General features: G+C 43.7%; 1 protein-coding gene across 10 annotated transcripts in view; it reads right to left on the bottom strand.

Moving 5' to 3' along the window:
• Positions 1 to 3,772: 3,772 nt before the first annotated feature.
• Positions 3,773 to 20,192, bottom strand: part of APLP2 (amyloid beta precursor like protein 2) — a 50,088-nt gene continuing 33,668 nt past the window's right edge. For 2 of the 10 annotated variants that reach the window (XM_004174568.5, XM_030291084.4), the window contains 11 exons: positions 18,470 to 18,585; positions 17,476 to 17,550; positions 16,155 to 16,313; positions 15,578 to 15,706; positions 11,694 to 11,793; positions 10,984 to 11,154; positions 10,378 to 10,413; positions 7,609 to 7,691; positions 6,713 to 6,787; positions 6,075 to 6,230; positions 3,773 to 5,317 (listed from right to left, as the gene is read on the bottom strand). In XM_004174568.5, the coding sequence (XP_004174616.1) occupies positions 5,216 to 5,317; positions 6,075 to 6,230; positions 6,713 to 6,787; positions 7,609 to 7,691; positions 10,378 to 10,413; positions 10,984 to 11,154; positions 11,694 to 11,793; positions 15,578 to 15,706; positions 16,155 to 16,313; positions 17,476 to 17,550; positions 18,470 to 18,585 (1,202 nt within the window). In that variant the 3' untranslated portion in view covers positions 3,773 to 5,215. The remainder of the gene's footprint in view (positions 5,318 to 6,074; positions 6,231 to 6,712; positions 6,788 to 7,608; positions 7,692 to 10,377; positions 10,414 to 10,983; positions 11,155 to 11,693; positions 11,794 to 15,577; positions 15,707 to 16,154; positions 16,314 to 17,475; positions 17,551 to 18,469; positions 18,586 to 20,192) is intronic. The other 8 variants (XM_012570795.5, XM_030291085.4, XM_030291083.4 and 5 more) reach the window with 5 other exon arrangements.

The following is a 20,192-nucleotide window of genomic DNA, read 5'->3' as shown; positions in this document are numbered from 1 at the left end:
TTTCCATTAAAGCTCTGGAGACAGGCATTAGTAGTTTGACCAAAATATCTTGCTTTTTTAAGAGAGACTGGATTGTAAATTTTCCAGTTTATCTGGTCCCAAAAATCAAAGGTAAAAGCAGACTTCAAGTCTATATTTTGAGTATTTGCCTTTACCCAGGCTAATAAGTCTTCTAGTTCATGTTTTAAGATATCTGAACGTCCTTTATCCTGTAAAATTGTCTCAAGCTGGTAAAAGACGTCCCATTTTGTTTTAGATAGAAGATTTCCCATCACGTTGCCCAGGAGCCCCCAAAATTGCTACTTAGTACTTACAAGGATATCAGCTACAGACGACGAAGGGGATGAACCATTCCTCCTATTAACAACCTGGGCCTCCGGCGACCGAGTAATCCACAATCTTTTTTTTTATTCCACTAGTTTAACCGTCGTCCTCACAGAGGAGCACCATTTATCACCAGCCGGGGGCTATGTACAAGTGACGGACGGGACAGGACTGCTGAGGAACGTGTCTTGAGCTGTTTATTTTTTAGCATCAGTCTCATTACATGGTTATGACAATGGGAAGATGCCAGCAGCTCACATCCCAGGCAGCAGACCAAGAACTTAATGTTACAACTTACTTTATAAGCTTTTTGACCAATCACACAAAGCAAAAGCATATTGACAGTAGTTCTATCCAATCACTATAAATACACATGCCTTTGGTTAAAACAATGCTTGCTTATTTCGAATACAATACTTGCTTGTAAGCCTCAAGATACAATGCACAGAGCTCCATTATTAAGCTTAGATCTTCCTAATATCACACCAGATATACTTTTCTGCAACTTAGGGAGTTACTCTACCCAAGCGTTAATACACAGACTATGGTTCTATTTGTCCTTTCTTTCTACTTCTCGTATAATTTTTCTGCTGACAACTCTTATAGCTACTGCTTAGCTCTAATCACCATCCTGCTGTCTCTGAGGCCTGCCTTTTGCAACGTGCCCAAAACCCTCTGATTTTAAGGAATCCCACAGAAGGCTCCAGGCACTGCATCACCACCTGCTTGAGCTCATCATGGGCACCTATAATCTCTTCCATGGGCCAGGGCTGAATGATCAAAACCACACTTCACACAAGTGTTGCTCTACACATCAGAGACAAGTAAGGCTGGTAAAATCAATCCACCCACGTTCCATCCACTTGTTCCTGTGTACATCACAGTCCTGATGCACTGATGTTCATCACTCTGCCCTTGCAGGAGGGCTACAAACAGCTTCAGGAGAAGGGAGACAAACTGACCCAACACTTCCACTGCTCAGCATTCCCAAAGACCCCTCCCAAACCACCTGTTTCCTCACCAGACAGCTACGCTGCTCCTCGTGAAGCACTTTTTCTTTAAAATCACTTTTTCTGTTGAAATACATGTTGAAATTCTCTACATGCTGCAAGTCTTCCCCCAACCAACCCCTCCACTGTGCTCTGCATAATTTAATTTTAAGTATCTTATTGCCATGAAACTGCTGATATTTTCCCGAACTACTTCATCACATCTTTGCTGGGATCAGCCCCTCTGCTTGCACAGCTGATACCAGGCACACCTGGGACATGCCTTAGCATCCATCTTCAAGCAGTTAAGTTTCAGCATGACTTTTCAGAAGCTGTGGTCAAAATCCATCCTAAAGAATTAATCCCAAGTGCTTGGCAGTCTGTGCCAAAGCATAGAACTAATAGACTTTGATTCCAGCCTGATGCATTTATTTTGCAGGACTAATAGAATTTACCAAAGGAAAAATCTGATACCCAAATTCAATTCTGGACTTCAGTCTGCAGCCTCTGTAATTTATTTCACTTGCAGGTCACCCTACCTGGCATTGGGCTGCAGATATGCTTTGGCATCATTTAAATTAAGTTCAGTTTAAAATCAAAACTCTTTCCCAAGTAGTTGTGACAAGCCAACAGATGGCATTTTCTAGGACAGCATCTGCTCTTTCCTCGGTGTCTGAATAATTTAGCCAGAATATGGAGGTTCCAGTGGAACCAAGGAGCCCATGGTTAATGAGAAACAGGACACGCAAGTGCTTCCTGTTCCAAATTGCTAAACCTGTTTGTTTCCTCCTCTCCCTCTCTTCCTCCAGACCTATTGGGAACTGCACAGATCAATATGGAGGAAAATTAACTATGTCTGTCGACCTCTAAAATGACATTCAAGTGACAATGACTCTTACAACATTTCACTGAGATGAGTGAGTAGGAATATGTGCTTGAGGTCACAGCTCAAAGGAGAATGTTGGAACTCAAAATGTCCCTCAGACATTTTTGGAGGTTCCAGGCCCCAGTCAGAGGCATTTGAGACCCTGGCAGGCAGCTGGAAACAGCTGGGATTTTGGGTTTGAACCATGGAATGATTTACCAACCTTGCAGGAAGAACAAGAAGTCACAAAAGTTTAGATATTATAGTAGAAGTAGTCACAAAGTAAAGGGAAGAATTTTTGAGTGCTGTACAGGGGGGTTTTAAATCTTGTATGGGGGGGGGGGGGTTGATTTTGTACATGGGGGTCAGAAGTTTTAAGATGGAGGGATTTGGGCCTGTCCTGTCCTCCCTCTTTCTCCTTCCTTCCCTCCATGTTCTTGGTGATGTTGGCACTCACAGATTGGTTTAGAGTAGAAAGGCACCATTTAATATAGGTAATAGGCATTGGGGAAAAACTATAGACATTTATCACATAATGTACCATATAAAAGACAGCAGCAGCCCTGGGCAGAGGGGGAGAGAAGAAGCAGTCGGGAGTCAGAGAGGATGTCAGGGTGTGTGTGTGCCTCTGCCTGAGCTGTGAGCAAACCGCAGCAGCCCAAGAAGAAAATCTTTTAGATAACTTGTAATAAACTACCTTGAGACCGAACAACAGAGACTTCTGAGCTTTTTTTTGAAAGCACAGGTTGGAGGAGAGATTTTTCCACCACACGAAGCCACCCCTGACCTAAGGTGAGCTCCAGCAGGAGAATAGAGAGGAATCCTGACACATGGGACCAGAAATAGCTTTGAGCTTTAGAGGCTGTTTGGTTTAAGTCTCTCTTCCAGAACACCTAAAACTAACAGTTATTTCTCCCCGTAAAACAGCAGCAGCAATGATACAGTGAGCATTGACCTTAATTAGGTGATTCCTGCCCTGGCCTCTATGACTTTAATTATTTCAGATCTGGCCATCCACCAGAAGCAACCACAGAAACTGTGTCACTGTGAGGTCTTTTTCCATGCCCTCACACCTAGGAATTCAAAGATTTCCTGCTGCCACTCTGCCCAGCTCCATTACTAAGGCATGTGGATGTTACAGGCTTTGAGAACACAGCCAGCACAGGGTCTCTCTGTGGCTCTCAAGGAAGTGCAGTTGGATGGCCAGGGACAGAACAGCTTGTCACCGCAAAGACCCTTGGCTCTGCTTGCTCCCACAGGCTGTGCCAGCAGCCACCTGCATCCTGGGAATGGGGAGAACCATCTGCAGGATCTTCCACAAGCAGCCAGAGGCAGGCCCAGCCCCAGCTCTCCCCAACCTGCGCTCCAGCAACTGCTTTAACACTACTCAGGATCCAGCCACTGGTTTAGCGTCCTGCCTCCTCCTTTCCACAAAGGTCATCAAGATCTGGAAATACCACAAAAGACTCCATGGTTATATGTCAATACCTGTACAGTCTTTCTCACTGTCAGGGAAAGGTTTTATGAGTTCAGCAGGACACGGTGGGAGGAGGGGGAATTACAGCGAGCCCATGAATAAACAGAAGAAGCAATCTGGAAGTTAAAGTGTTTATTGATGTGTTTAAACTTTGTACATTCCCCACAGACCACACTAAGGAGTTTGCAGGTAAATCTGTGCATAGTGGGAAGAAACACGGAAAGGGAAGAAAAAATAAAGTCACAGGAAAAATAGAAAAAATACACCACAGGTTACCAGAACCCCCAGATTTAAAAAAGCCATGAGCATTAACACCAACTATACAAGCATTACAAAGACATGATGATGGTGAGTGGAACAATGCCCCTTTTGGTCTTCTTGGGACCTATGCATCCTATTTCCCTTAAAGTAGGCAGCATCCCTTTCCCAACATGTCACTCTCTTCCCTTCTCAGCTAAGAGACCTCTCTGTGTTTGTCAGCTCCCAAGGTCCCAGTTATTGCAGTGATTTGTCATTTCTGGCCCCACATCACCCAGGGAGATGCAAAGGCTCAAAAACCTGCAGCTCTTAACTACTTACCATGTTGGTAAGCCAGGAGAGCTGGGGAAATTAGAAAGTAGTAGCAAGAGGGGGCTGTTAATGTCAGGTGAGTACTGAAGGAAACTGGCTGAGAACAGAGGATTTCAATTCAATACCAGAACTTCCAACTCTAGAGCAGAACTGAATTTCAAAGGGGAATGTGCAGACCCAAGTATGCACAAACCATGTTCTAACATTCTACTAGAATAACTATAAACAGAGATGCTAGAAGCCTTTTAACTCCTTGCCCCCAGGGAGTCTTGATTCCTAGAGCCCAAGCTGCTAAGCAGCAGGGTGCACACCACTGGCATATGAAAATGTTTTTTTTTTCCTTTTTTTTTCTCTTTTTCTTTTTTTGTCTCATTATAAGGAATTTTGTTAAGATACCATTCCCAATTGCTTCCTTGCTTGTGCTGTAATAGCTCCTATCCCTAAATTAATCTCTTTGCACCTCCCAGTGAAATTCACTTAAAAAAAAAAAAAAAAAAAGAAAAAAGAATAATGGTTTATATACAAAACCCAAAATGACCAAAGAGCCACAACTGTCTCCTTTTTTGAAGATGGACTGGTACAAATGACCCGCAATATACAGGTGGTCTATCAGAAATAAAAATCAACATTTTCCATTTTTATATATATAGAGCTTGTATCAGACAACAGTACAACAGAACTGGTATTTTTCAGATTATTAAAAAAAAAAAAGAAAACTACATCTCAGTCAAATATCTGCAATAGATCCATTTTTCCCATTTAAGGAGATTTATATATCATATTGTTATATTATAATTTCTTCACCCATTTTAAAGAATGGAAATTGCAACTCTACAGTAGTAATAATAGTCTTAATGATCCAGGAGTTCTGAATGTAAGATGAAGTCCTCTTGAAGCAACTGTTGGTCAGCAGCTGATCCGAAACACTGGACTACTTTGGCCCTCTGCCCCGCACCTTTTCCCATCGGGGCTACTCCATCTTCATCTCTTTTATATCTGCATCTGCTCCAGGTATTTGTAAGTAGGATTCTCATAGCCATGGTTTTGCATCTTGCTCAGATGCCGCTCCTCAGGGGTGAGCATCGGGTCAACCTTTGAAAAAAACACATGATACTGGTCAAGGAGACACTTCCAGGATTGATTCCATAGAACAGGAGGCAACAGACAAACACTGAATGAATACCATGGTGAGCGGTAAATGGACAAAAAGGTAAACCACAAAAGGTGATTTTGATAGAATTGCTTGTTCAGGAGCTGATGCTGCCCACCCAATCCCCTGTGGGGATGTTCTCACAAATCGGTCATTGCTCAGCCAACACTGCAAATCAGAACCCACTTCTCTCATTGAAGAGGCTGTTATGATCTCCTGCATGGGTGGGGCAAAGGGAAAAGCAGCTTTCTCTGGGCTCCATTAAGTTGTCATAGAAATGTGCAAGGAAGAAGGAACTGCTCTTCAGCATTTCATCAATCACAACAATTCTAAATTGTCAATTAGCCAAGAGGACAAATTGCTATGGACTGACTGACTGCCCTGCTTAGGATATTGTCTGAAAAGCTGATTTACTGCTAAATCCTACCCTGAGCCAACCAGGGAAGCCTAAGTGAATCCTAGTGAAAAGCAAATGCAACTCTGGAGTGGCCACAGTTGCCAGCACAGCACATTTGAGACTAGCACCTGCACACTGAGGAATGAGTGATGATGGTGTCAGCAGGGACAGAGTTAATTCCTACCCAGCCAAAACCAGACGCTCTCCATGGCCTGGCAGCTTCTGCCATTCTCTATCCCCACACACTTGTGATTCAATACTGACTATTTTCATCCTCAGTTATGGAGCGAGCTGTTTCTCACCTCCACAATTCCATGGCTGATGGTCCCATACTGCCTCTTCCTCAGCATCACCAAGCTGATGACTATAACAGTAGCTATGGCAACAGCAATCACCAACAGCCCAATAAGGGCACTGCTGCTGAAGCCAAAGTCATCACGGAGGGAGTTGTCATTATCCTGGAGGGAAGAAAACAGAGCAGGTTGAGGAAGAGCAATAAGGGAGATGCACTGCTGAACACAAACCTAAACCATGGCCACTAGAAAGGTCTTTGACCATCTGTGGTATTGAGATACGACTGATTATACACTAGACAGTGTATATATATATCATCCTTAAGTATTCCCCCCCTAAATATTTCACCTCTAAATATTCCATCAAAAGGATAACCAACGCAAAATTTTTTCCCCACTTAGTAGCTCTGGACAGACACTGGCCCATATCATTTCTCTATCCCACAAAACACTTTTGCAGTAGGAGTCAAGTTAATATCTAATGTGTGTTCACTGTTTACATCTTTATGCAGAATGGCTGTGCTGTGTTTCACTCTGCATGAGCCCCCAGGCATCCAGGCACCAAACCCTGAATTCAGTAAAAATGGTCGTCAAAAATCCAGTATTAGGAATTTGCCAGTCCCTGGATTCAGCAGCCACAAACGTACCGGCTCATCCACCAGCCCTCCGACACGCTCTGCATTGAAAATCATCTCCTTCACATCAAGGGTTTCATCAATTACCTAAAAACAGCCACAAAAGCGTTTTATGGAAGGATCCATACAAAACAAGAAGGAGAAGGAAGACAGACAAGAGACCTTTAATGAACACTAGCAAAGGCTCAGGACCACTTACCATCTTCCCTCTGCTCTCAACAGCATGGAATGTTCTCCAACTCTTACACAGCCACCAGAGGTAGTATTACAGCTAGTTATTTCCAGGCTATTGCAAAATAAAGCCCCAAAGGAAAAAAAAAAAAAGGTCCTAACTTTGGACCCAGCATTTCTGTTATGTAAGATTTAACCTGTGGCTTTAAAAAGTATTGAAAGGAAATTCAAAAGCTGACTTTTTAATTTTTTTAAACCCATGGAACTGAGGCAAAGTGGCTGTCACAAGAACCTAGAGAATTCTTAACACTGTGGATAGAGACAACTCCTGCTGGGTTGCTCAACGTCAGAGGAAGGTGAGGCCTCCCTTGCCATGAAAAAAAAAAAAGTGGGAACACAGACAGAACCCACCAGCATTCGGTGTGTTCAGACAGGGAGCTACTTAGTGAAAATAAAGGGACATCAAAGGGTCTCTGCTTGGGAAAAGCATTCCTAAATCAGAGAGTTCTCAGAATCAGACTGCCAAAGATCTGAAGCTCCTTCTCATCCCCTCCCACCCTTCTGATGCTAATCAGTATTAAGAGCCTACAACAGTCATCAAACTGACTCCCCCACACCATATGGATAATGAATACGCTGACATTCTGTGAGCTGGAACGAGACATGGAAACAAGCCACTGCTATTAATTAGTGTCCACAGCAGGTTTGGCTTCACAAAATAAAGGTGGAGAGCTCACCACATTTTCATCCACCTTGTTCTTGCTGTTAATCACTTTTTCTTCAGCACCAATCAGCCCATCCAGCTCAGTCATGCCAGAACCTGCACCAAAAGAGCAAGGAGAGCCCATCAGTCCTTAGGAACATTTTGGAAGGGTCTACCTACTCTGTGTAGAGCTGCCATGAATGGTGTGTTTAACTGCACAGTCCGCGGAGTATTAACCTGTCCTCATGCTGCTGTGTCAGATGGCAGCTCACAAGCTACAGTGACAAGTGATTAGGAGGGCTGTTAATGAGGGGAAATGAGGTGGCAATGAGAGGAGCAGACAGGACCTCATCATCAAAATCAGGCTGAGGTGTCAATTCAGGCAAACTGCAGTTAAGTGCTTCTGTTAGATGGCCCTGGACAAGGCATAACACACAGCGAGTGTAGTAACGGCTGCAGGTGGCACCCCAGGTCACCAACACCCCTCTGCAGCCGTGGACAGGAGCGGACACACATTTGTCTGCCAAGAGCCAGCACACAAGGAATGCTTTCAGCATTGCCCATTCTGCTGGAATCAGACACATCAGCAAAATCCTTGGGAATGGGAATTCCAAGGTCACCCAGCATGGCTCTGTAATGAACTGCTGTTCCACACCTGGCACAAGCCCAAAAACAATAAATTCCAGGAACAAGGGAGGAGCAGAGAACTACACCAGTCTTTGTACCAGAACGCTACTACCCCATTTCCAGGCTGGAACCAGCACTGGCTCAAGAGAAGAATATCAATTTAACAGAAGGCTGTGCATAAATTGTTTTGATCCAAAGCATTTATAAATAGATCAGATCAGTAAAAGAGTCTGATGCAAACTGCCCTGACACAACATGGCAGGTTAGGAGAACACCAGTGTTCCACTGGCGGTGGGAACAATGTAATGATCTGTGACACACTAGTGCAAAGGCAGGACAGTGAGGCCTCAAACCTGCAGTGGATCTTTCCAATGACGCGAGGGAAATTCCACTACAGCACTTCAGGCTTTGTTGGTGACTGCAAACCCCCCACTCTGCACAAAATGCTGAGCTTGCAAGGTGCTCAAGACATGTCAACTGCTGCTGGAATTGGCAGCATTTTCTCTGATGAGATGCAAGGACAGGCTACATGGCTTCAAGGCAAGTTTTTACAGTGACAAGTTTGTATTGCCTGAAAACGCCATAGAAATAACATTTCACTATGAAGCATCTCAGGTTTTAGTGCATCACATTTTCCTTTGGAGGTAGTAATCAGATTCCAAGCATGATCAAGACTGCCAGTCTGACTTCTCTCCACTGTCAAAGCAGGCTATGTTATTATGGAAGTCAATGATTGGGATTTTCAGGGGAAACCAGCTACAAATAGTTTGTACAGAACTACTGTAACAACTTTTGACCTATGGTTGCTTTATTCCAGTCTCAGGAGCCAACCCAGTCTCCAGGGCTGAAAGTTCAGCTGCTGCACTGAGCTCTGCTATTTGTCTCAGTGTGCAGTAACAAGTAACAAGCCCAGTCCTATGTTGCCCAAAGGCAGTTTATACTGTATGCCTCACAGGGAAAAAAAACCCAAAAACACACACCTGCACAAAATCCCCCCAACCCAATACTCCCTCAAAGCCCTTGAGCAAGTCAATGAACAGGAAAGGGAGAGGAGGAACAAATGTAGGACAATTGCTGTCCCCAGGTCATCAGAGACTCTTACATTTACCCAGACAGGTAGAACTAGCACAAATTTATCATCCGCAAGGCAACATAGCAGTTGTCCAAAAAATTAAAAAATAAAATATCAAACTAAAATCTGTCCCAATTCTTGCCAGAGCAGCCAGCACACTGTACACTGTTCCACACCAGGGATGAAGGTGACTTAGATTTGCAGAGAAATGTGGATAATGAGAGTAGTTTCAAGCTATTTGGCCTTCACTGTGTTACGAAACCATGTGTGACCACATGAAATGGTTATTAGCAAAATCTTTTGCTCTCCTTTGAGATCTACACAATATATTTGGAACCAAATGCAGATTAAAACACTGGGTTTACTCCACACACAGCTCATGCAGCACTACTCTGCAAAAGCCTCCCTTTTCTACTGATCTTTCCCTGATTCTATATCACTAAGAGACATTATTTAAGTCTAATATTTCTATGCTGCTCTTAAAGCTGCTTTTTAGCCAGGCACTGAGCTACTGCAGAATTAATCCTAAATTGAAGGAGAAATGGAAAACCACACACACTTTGCTTGGTATGGAGAGATGCTACGTGTGGGAAGGTGATGCTGAGGAAAGCACAAACATGGAGGAGGAATCTCCTGATTTATCTGTCCTATACTAGCTGCACTCCATAAGGACATTTAGATTGGAAACAGCCTGTGTCCTGAAAAATACTCATTTCTTGTGTCATGGGGCATCAAGGACAGGTCCCACAGGAGGCAGAAGTGCCTCTGGACAGCAGGGTTTAATCTGAGAAGTGTCACAAATGAAGAGATGCAAAGCACCACTGCAGACAATGGCTAAGGCCACCTTCCCCAAGGGCTAAGAGCTACTCCAGGCACTCTGAGACTCTTGTGAGCCCATCAGGGAGGAACACACACACAATTGGATGCTCAGGCTTGCTGCCTTCTTTAACACTAGGCCTAAACAAGCAAAACTGAACATGACTGATCTAAGTGAAAGCACGGAAATGAAAGTCAAGGTGAGTATGGAAATAAAATGAAGCAATTTCACACTGAGGAGGTAGGAGAGCAATCAAAAGCACTGTGAGGGAGCAGCTTAGAACCAACCTTTTTTCATTGGATGGTACAAATCCGGCTGAGGATCTAGCAGGAGGGAAAACAAAAACAAAAATAGCAGAGAAAGGAGATTAAGAGAGAAAGAAAAAAAGGCTTGTGCATGATTTCTGACTCAGACCCTGGGAAAAGTTTTTTGTCTACAGCTTTAGGCTCAGGACTCGTTTCAAGCATTTTAAAAATAACTATACGCACACACACCAGCTGTCAACATCCAATGATACAAAAAAAAATATATACATATTTTTTTTAAAAAAGGGAATTCCTTCAGCCCTTCAACAGGTCACAGCACAAAGATTTAACATTACACCAAAATGTTTTTGTTAAAGACTGAAAATTAATTCCGGAGTCAAGATGCATTGTAAAAACATCTTCTGCAAAATGAAAAGAGAGGACAGCTTCGCAAAGAGAAGAATCAGAAAATCATTAGAACAGATCTGCAGACGTTACTCACAGCACTGCTTCTCCAGTGAGTGAGGGATCCTGTCAGGATGACTGCTTTACTCTACATCACCCAAAGGGATGGAGCTTTATCTATTCCAGCTGAGCCTACTGTCTTAAGGAAAATCACCAGTGAACTTAGTGTTCAGTTCCACATACCTTCACTTTCAGGCAAGGCTGGGAAGGTTTTCACCTGGAACGGGTGGAAAGGTTTGCCATCCAAGGGAATCTCTTCACTCTCCTCAGAGCTCACTCTGACATCCACCTGGGACTCAGAAATGGAGGCTGTGAACTGATCCATGTCTGCACGCTGCTCCTGAAGCAGCTCATCTGAAAGGAATAAAATGAATTATTACACAGACTGCAGGAAACCTGGCAGCAACAGAGAGGTGCAGATGGTTTGAACCAGGCTGAGGCAAGACTGCAGGAGAACACTGCTCTCCGGGCTGCTAGGCTATTATATCTTGCCTATTTCATCTGGAATTCTCAGTAAAGGCATTGGTTAGAAATGCATTCAAATAAGGGCCAAGAGGTTTGATGTGGCAAGAGGTTTTGGCAAGATGAGACTAACCTATAAGGGGAGAAAGCATCTGGGTTTTTTTAATGGATATTTTTCATCTCCCTTAGAGAGACAGCTTTGATATTCTGGACATTGTTGACTTTTTTTTTTTAAATGGACAGTGAAAATTCTTGGAACAAGCTATTTTGACTGGCTATTTTGTAACATCCAGACAGTATCTTTCCTGAGCTCAAGCCCAAGTGCTTGTTGTCCACCCCCTCAAAGGAGAGAGCAATCTTTTGGGAGCTCATTGGATATAAAAACTTGGGAGTCTTAACACAGCAGCATAGGGGCTGGCATACACACTCACCAATCTCATCCTGGATTTCTTCAGCCACATATGGTACCTTGTAGAGCAGAGACAAGCTTTGATTCATCCGTTCCTCAATCACATGAAGATGTGTCATCACCTGCAGATGTAAAAGAGTGTGTTGGAGTAAGCAAAAACTGTCAGTCACTTCACAGTACCAGTTCTTTCCTTGCACAATAAAATATCTATTACTAGTGGATCTGCCATGGCAGGCAATAGGAGACACAGATCCACCCAGTCCAATTCTCTGACAGATGCTCTCACACTTCACTGGAACTGGCCATCTGCAGACTGTTCTCTCAGGAGTTTGGGAAATGCTGGGAGTAAGAGAGGATTCAGCTGACTGTCACTGTAATCAGCTCCCCACTGCAAACATTAAAATGCCACCAAAGCTGGTATTTCCCATATGCCCAACACAGTCATAATTCATCTCCTGCAGCAGCTCTATTAAATGGATTATCATTCCTGACTGCTAGAAAAGGTATAGGCAAAAGAAGCAGTCAGGATATTTTATCAGCTCTGGTTTCAGAATAAAGGTGCTTTTCAAACCAACTGTGGAATTACATTTGTCCTACACCCACACTCATTGGCAGCAGTGTTCTCCCTTCCTTTGAGAAATATATTCAAGCTCTGGGTAAACTCAAATCACTCCTCCCAAGCACATTTAATCCAGCAGTGAAGTCAGGCCTGACCTGAAGAGGGTGCTGCATAATCAGGGACCAAGGAGAGCAAGAAAAACATTTATACAGATGGCCAAACATTGTAAAAAGCTAAGGAGTCAGATGGACCTATTTCACAGTCTGATGTGTGCCTGACCTTTAAGAGCAGGGATGAAAACAGTTTAATTTTGCATGTGGCAGCTTGTCAATCCAAGAAATTGAATGAGGAGCTTAAAAGTGCATGTGAAAAGTAAAGGGAATGGAAATTGAACTGTACCACCCACATCCCTCACATGTCGATTTGTTGACACTGCAGCCTTCAGAATGAATTAAGAACTGTTTAGGTTTAGCTTAAGAACACAGTCCACACACTCTCTCCTAGGCTGTGACAGCAGCGGAACAAAGCACTGGGCTGGGCTTGACATGCCTCTGAAAACGTGACCACGAATTCCACACAGAAAGCCAAGCATCATCATAACCACCACAGTTGCCACCACTCCTTCTGGGGATATGCAGCTTAACAAGAATCCCACAGGCAGTGGGAGACCAGGAGACACGTGGTGAACGTGCACTGCCACACCCAGAAATAAGGTGGAACCCATGAAATCTGCCACCTCCCAGTGTGAGGTTTGCTTCTGGCACCACTCTGCCCCTCACCAGAGTGACAGCAACAGGCTCCAGACCCTGTCCTACCCTTAACCCAGGATATTTCCATCTCCTGGTTATAAAGCTTTTAATGCATTTTTTCCTCAGTGCCTAATTCTTCCTCTTGGCAGCACTAGATGTGTTCCACTGCACTGTCTCCCTGCAGCTCTCCACTGTTTCTTCTTCTTGCTTGTCTTTTGGGCATTGCAGAATTCAAGGATACTCCAAAGCAGCACACTATCCACAAACTGGGACTATGAAGACATTCCTAATGCTGCAAAAGGACAGTGAGTTCTCTCTGAACCTAAGAAAGCGCACATCGCTCCAAAGAGATTTTTCAGTCTTAACAGACTATTCTTGATCCGAATTTTGAATCAGACTTACAGCACATCCTTTACTATTTTAAAATAAGTGAAAACAAGTACCAGCATAATTCCAAAGACTTCCAGAGTTATCTGCAAATACTCATACAAATACAAAAGCCAGGTCTGAAGTAACATATTCACATACACAATCGAGCAGAAGGAAAAGGATTTTCTAGCTGTTCAGAAGTAAAATACAGTGTAATGACGTAGTGGGCTTAGTGCTGGTAAAATGCCAGCACACCCACTAGAATGACTCATTTTCGTTTTGACAGTAAGGACTAGGAGGAGAGCAAAGCAGGCTCAGAAGTTTAAAGAAAACTTTATTAACAGAATTAAAAAGAAAAAATAATAAAAAATCAGAATAAACCTTCAGAACACTTCTCTGCCCCCCAACTTTTCTTTTTCCCACTGACAATGTGAAGAGATAAATTTGGTAATTTCAGTTAGTTTACCACTTTAGAATAATCTTTCTTTAGTCTACTTCGGGAGAGAAGTCTCTCCTGCCATGCCATGGAGACTTTTCCAGAAGAAACAGTTCTCTTGTGGTTTTAATTTTCATCAATAGCACCTTCCCAGAAATCTGCGATCATGAAGTCCCTCCCACGTTTTGGTAGTTTTCCCACAACTACCACCACGGGTCATTCCAGCTTACTGGGGTGCAATTTTGAGGATAAGCCGTTCTAGTATAGAAACAAAAGTTCTCCTCTTTTATCTCTGGGAACAGAGGTTTTCTTCTTCCATCCCTGGGGCAAGGTTTTTCATCTCATTTCTCTCTATTCAAGCTTCTCATTGGATCACAGCTATTTCAACATCTGCTTGTGTCAACACAGGTGCCTCTGCTCATAGTCATGGTTAGAACGCTACCCAGATCCCCCAGTGCATTCCATGAGTCACAGGGGAAAAAAAAAAAAAAAAAGTAAAAAAGTCTGATGTATCAATTATATCTTTACCATAGCCTTACAAGAGAATTTCAGCCCAAGACTAAGGCATCTATCTCCTCATTCTTCTCCCATCTGGGATTTGGCTCTTTCTTCACTGACCTTGGTGTCTCCATGTTGCTTCCTTTACGTGTCTTCACCCTTTCCTCTTCTCTCACTCAAAGAGAGGATTGATGTCTGCAAATTTCCTCTGTGCACTAAAAAGAGTTAATCTCCCGTCCGGGCCTGCGGACGACCATGTGATCTCTGCCAGGGCCCGATCTGTTTTCTGGCCCCTGCCCAGTCAGTTCCAGCCACGGGATGCTTCCTGTGCGGGGCTGCAGGGCCGCCTCTGCTCTCAACTGCACCATTTTCCGCCGTGCCAGCAGAACGGCTCGGCGGCTCACGGCCGGAGCAGGGCCCGGCTTTGCTCTGGCCAAAGCCAAACACAGCCAGCCTGACCCATCAGCCACGGCTGGCACTCGACATGGCAGAATCTCAGCCGAGTCACAGGCTGAGCTGGCCGGGCTGCACAGCGGAGCGAGCCTGGCCAGTGTCCAGTCACCTGTTCAAAAGCCAGAAACAAGAGAGTTTTTCCTAGGGTTTGTTAATTTTTAAATGTGATTTCACAGAGGCGTGTTTAGTTTTCTTAAGAGATTAGACAGTGTATCAATGTTCAAAACTAGGCAGCTGATTGCTTCTGTTGGGTCTAGAGAAGCTGTTAGCAGTCCACACTGAGAATCACTTCTGTAACTAATGGATTTTCTCTTATAATTTGTACAACATAAAACCATCAAAACCAGACTTTCTGATAAAGCTAACAACATTGACCAAGTAGTTGGAAAGGTTTACGATTTATGCTTTGGACATCAGGCAATAATGCTGCAGAGGCATAAGAGAATTTCCACAAACCCCAAACACAGGCAGTATGAAGACCAAGCCTAAGGAAGGAAACATATAGACACTTGGAAGAAGTGAGAAAGCCTGTTCAAGAAAACCAAGTCCCCAGAAAATAAATTTCAGGGGTGCTTGATAAAAAGAAATACAGAACTGATACTGACCTAGGTCTAAACCCCTCAGCTTGTCACTGTGAACAACAAGGTATAAAATAGAACTTCAATTTTTAACACTGAGTCAGGCACCAAGGAAAACCATGCAGCGAGCACGTCTGGTGACAGAAGTAAGCACAGGAGAGAGGGAGAGCTCCACAAGGATGAAGTTGCTGTAGTACCCAGCAACACACAGCTTCCACAACCTCTGACAACCCCAGGGCTGCCTTGACAGAAACCCCTTCATACCTGGGATTTCATCTGTGCAGCCTTCTCTGGATCCACGGCCAGGACGTGCTGGTAGTGGCGGATGGTGTGCAGCCTGTCCTTGTTCTCAGCACGGACATAGCGCTTCAGGGCCTGCAGGATGCGGTGGGGCTGCAGGACAGGAGCAGGGAATACGTCAAACCACTGGTGTCAACCCAAACTCACAGCTGAAAACAGCACTTCAGGTGTGAGCCTACTTTGGTGCTGGATAGATTTATCACCTGCACTCACTCCCTGGATATTTTTTTTTTTTTAATTAAGTCTGTTTGATTCAGAACACTTGAATTTTAAGTCTGTATGACTCAGAACACCACACTTTATGAACTGTGCCTTATGGACACCAAACAATGCAGAGTTTTTTCCCTCAGGCAGGAAGGAATGGGAGTCAATTACAGACCCACTGCTAAGTCTGCAGCATCAACTTCCACAATGAAGAAGCTTTCCTAGGAACCAATTCCCAGTTTCTCCAAGTCACAGGCAATCTTCTCATCAATACATTCCCACCTGCCATCCTACCCAATTCTATCCTACTGGAAAAATGTGTTAGGAAGAAACTCACACGTGGTGGGTCAGCCTGCAGGGCAGCCAGGTAGTTCTCCAGGGCGATGCGACGGCGATCATTCAGCATGGCTTCCACACGAGCCAAGTGAGTCTCCACCAGCTGCTGCTTCTCACTCGCTGCTTCTTTCTCCAGAGATTTTACCATGGCCTGGAAGTGCTAGAACAAAGAAAATAATCTGTATGAAATGCACTGTGTGATCAACACCATTTGAAACTCCTCAGAACTAATAAAGACTGTAAAACTCCATATCCAACCAATATACAGTTAGGAGAGAAAGGCATGGAAAAATGATGATGCAGATTTCATCTCTGCAAATTCAGTAGTGATAATCTGCCTTCCAAACTTCCTTCACAAGCCATTTCAAAGGTCTGAAGAGTGAAAAGGACCTTGGCACATAAACACCTTGCTAGGGATGAGAGATCCAGGCCATGCTGCAGAACTGACACAATATTAATTCTTTTTTTCAGTCCAGCAATACGAAAACAGGATTGATCCCTTCAGCCTGGAGCCATTAATTTGAATTTGCAGAAGTTTACACAGGTATTGCATAGCAAATTTTCCATCAGCACGCCTTCAGTTCAAATCTCTCTGTATTCTTTTACAAAGGTCATAACCCTCATTTCCAAACCAACCAGAATAGTCCACTAAATGTTATGTTTCAACAGAGATAATGACAAACTTTAGCATTTGCACACAGTTCCAAACAGTAACTTGTATTAAAAAATGCGGAGAGAAAACTGTGTCCAGGATAAAATCCAAAGTGGGCTTAAAAGCTGGAGTAAATCACTTTGTTGCATATTGGTTGGAGAGAAATGCACGGAGCTGTCACTGCCAGAAGAGCCTTCTCCTAATGATCCTACACTGCAATCTCTCATTAACTTCACAGTCCAACTGAACTCTCCTCATAAGGTGCAAGATTAGTATTTTGGCAGCAAATCAGCTTTATCTACTGTCTAAGCTCTTTTCACTAAGTCTGGTCAAGCAGGAAATGCGTGCCAAGAGATCCAGAGCTGACTCTGAACCAGGCTCTGAGGCCAGTGTTAGTGCAAAACAGGCCAAAGGTCTGAAATTACAATTTGGTTCTACTGTTGCAACGCTTGAGGAAAGAGATCACTTTCTACTAGTGTGTGTAGGAAAGGACCTGGCATGGTATCAGATCATCTCCAGTTTTAAGAACAAAGCAAACAATTGAATCAAACCTCCTTTAAAAGGCAGCTGTTGACAGAGGAGGAAGGCTGTTCTTGCATCTCAGTTGTCTTTTAGCTCTGAATATTGCCATCTCTCTGTAACTTTCCCCTTTAGCTCCTTCCACTCTTACCTGGATCAGAGTCTGCCTTTCTGCCTTGGGGAGATTAACAGCCTGGTGCTCTGCTTCCTCCCACTCCTTTTTCACCTGGACAGGAAAGGGACAGAACACATGAACAAGGTACAAATTTACATCTTACCTTTATGAGCTGATTTGCCTTCACAGGCAGATCCTAGCACAGCCTGGCCGGGTTTTTGAAGGCACGAAAGAGCTATTGTGGGGTTTAAGCCTAGCACTTAATCCCTATGAGTAACAAGCCAAGCTTCACAGAATCCCAGAAGGTTTTAGGCTGGAAGGGACATTCAAGATGAGCTGGAAGGCTCATCTTGTTCCAGGGGCAGGGACACCCTCTACTAAACCAGATGGCTCCAAGCTCTGTCCAACCTGGCCTTAAACACTTCCAGATATGGGGAATTCACAAACTCTCCAGGCAACCTGTGCCAGGGCTTCAGAATCCTCTGAGTTGTCGCCCTGTTTTTTTGAGAGTTTTACAGTTCTTCTAAAAGTTTCTTATGCCTTCTGATGTTTACATATTTCTACTGAATCTTCTCACACTGTTCATGTAAATAATGATTGTTTTGCAGTCTTCTTTGTGCATGGAGAGAATTGATGGACTGTCGGTTTGACCAGTGTACTTGGAGAGGTGGCAATTTCACTCTCCAATCCACTGTCACTTTTGGTATTCTATATATAGTGGAGTCAGAAAATAAAGTTTGCTTTTTCATTCTTTGTTTCCCTCTTTTGCATCTAACATCCGTGTGTGAGTTATTTCGTGTCGTACTATGACACTGAGTAAAGAATTTCTTCCCAGCATCTAATGTAATTTCTCTCTCCCAACACTGGAGAAATAAAAATCTGACTCCCATGGTGTGGTCATACAGAAAGAAACACACAGAAGACTGGAAACTGGAAAGCAAGTCACTTCAACAATATTTCCAGTAAAACAGGGGCAGCAACCAAACACATGAACAACCACACATCACAAAGTCTGAAGGCTGATGCTCACCCGGTCCATGCGGTTGTGGTGCCTGACCTCCAGCTGCTCCTTCGCCTTCTGGAAGCGGGCATGCTCATTGTCATCAGCAGGGGTTTCAAAGTAGACATCCACATCATCAGTTGGCACTGCATGAAGAGGGAAGGGTAAGCAGAGTGTCAGAAACCCACAATCCTGGATTGCAGAGGGCAATGACAGGAATCGCCATGCCTGCCTAATTAATAGTCTGGCAAGCTGAGCCTACTAAACCACCACCTTCCAGAGTCTGTTTTGGAATCTTTACAGTGCTAATTTTCTGTCCAACATCAGCTCCATCAGCCCAAATGGCAGTGATGACCACAGCTCCCAGCACTGTTTGGCCCGTGCAGTGCTGAGGTGAGCAGCACTCAGCTCCAGAAACACAGTGCCTGGCATAACAGGATACTTTTCCTTTCCACATTGGCTTTGGATGGTTTAAGTGACATTTTGTGCATTAGCTGTTCGCTGACAAGCTGGCTCCAGACATCACTACTATGATTAGGGAGTTTGCAATAAACCTACACAAAACCAGTATTTTACACTTCAAATCTACCTTCCCTACCAGATGCACCATGCAGGACTTACAGGCAATGATATTAGACAAGACAACAACAGAAGGAGACTCAGTGTGACAAAGTGACTTGTCCAATACACTGGATGGTTTGTAACTTCAAGACATCCAAATTCAACAAGGGGGAAAATAAAGTTTCAGAACTGATAAAATTCAAGCATCTACAGAATCCACATCAGGGGCTCTGTATTCCATATACTGTAGTTCAGGAAGTGCTGAAAGTGCTCTTGTGCTATGGTTTTAGGAACTACACATCCCAGAGCCTTTCTGAAAGATCTGTGGCAAACATGAGATGCACTCCATTGTTACCCTTTGCCTGAGGGAAGGCACAAAGGGATAGTTAAGCAACCTGTCACCCATATAGTTATTTGGGTAGAAAAACCTCCAACATGTCATTAAAGATAGCATGCTTCAGAAAAAAATTACCTGGCACTTCACCATGAACACTGGGTAAGAGTTCAGCATGCACAGCACTCACCAACCTTCCCTCTAACTAGGGGGAAACAATGACAATATACAACACAGGCACTATTGTTATGTGCAAGGGACAATGCCATATACATCCCATATTCTGGCCCTGCTTCTGACATTTCTGAACCAGGCTTGGACACAGAGAACTCTTCCCAGCCCCAAATCCTTCTGTAACAGGACAATCTTTTGTACAAAAAGCTCCTGACATCCACATCTTTTCTTTCACCGCCTCAGTTAGATCAGCCCAATCTAAACCACTTGCATGAAGCACATTTTGTAAACAGGATTATGGCTGTATAGTCAGGCTGCCAAGCCCCAGATAACACAAAAAGCCTTTCAAAAGCTTTAATGGTAGCTGAAGTGGAAGTGCTGGAGTTCAACAATAAGATTAATAAGGAGGTAAAATGTTTTCTGTAGTTTTATCATCTGACATAAAAGCCAGTTGAAACTGGTGCCAAAAACCTTAAGCACTCAAAAACACAGGGATTGAGTTGTGATTTGTATTTCATACCAAGCTGAAAATGGGAATCTGAATTCTATACTACTGGTCTGATATTTTCCAAAATTAAAATAGCAAGAAAATGCCTACTAGCAGGAGAACAGTAGCCTGCTTTTCAGGACCTACTGTCAAACATGTGCATGGTAACATGACTGGGGAAAGTAAGGGCTTCCTTA

Source organism: Taeniopygia guttata, chromosome 24 (assembly GCF_048771995.1).
Source record: "Taeniopygia guttata chromosome 24, bTaeGut7.mat, whole genome shotgun sequence".
In the NCBI taxonomy this organism is placed as follows: Eukaryota; Metazoa; Chordata; class Aves; order Passeriformes; family Estrildidae; genus Taeniopygia; species Taeniopygia guttata.
This window is presented reverse-complemented; position numbering and strand designations above follow the sequence as displayed.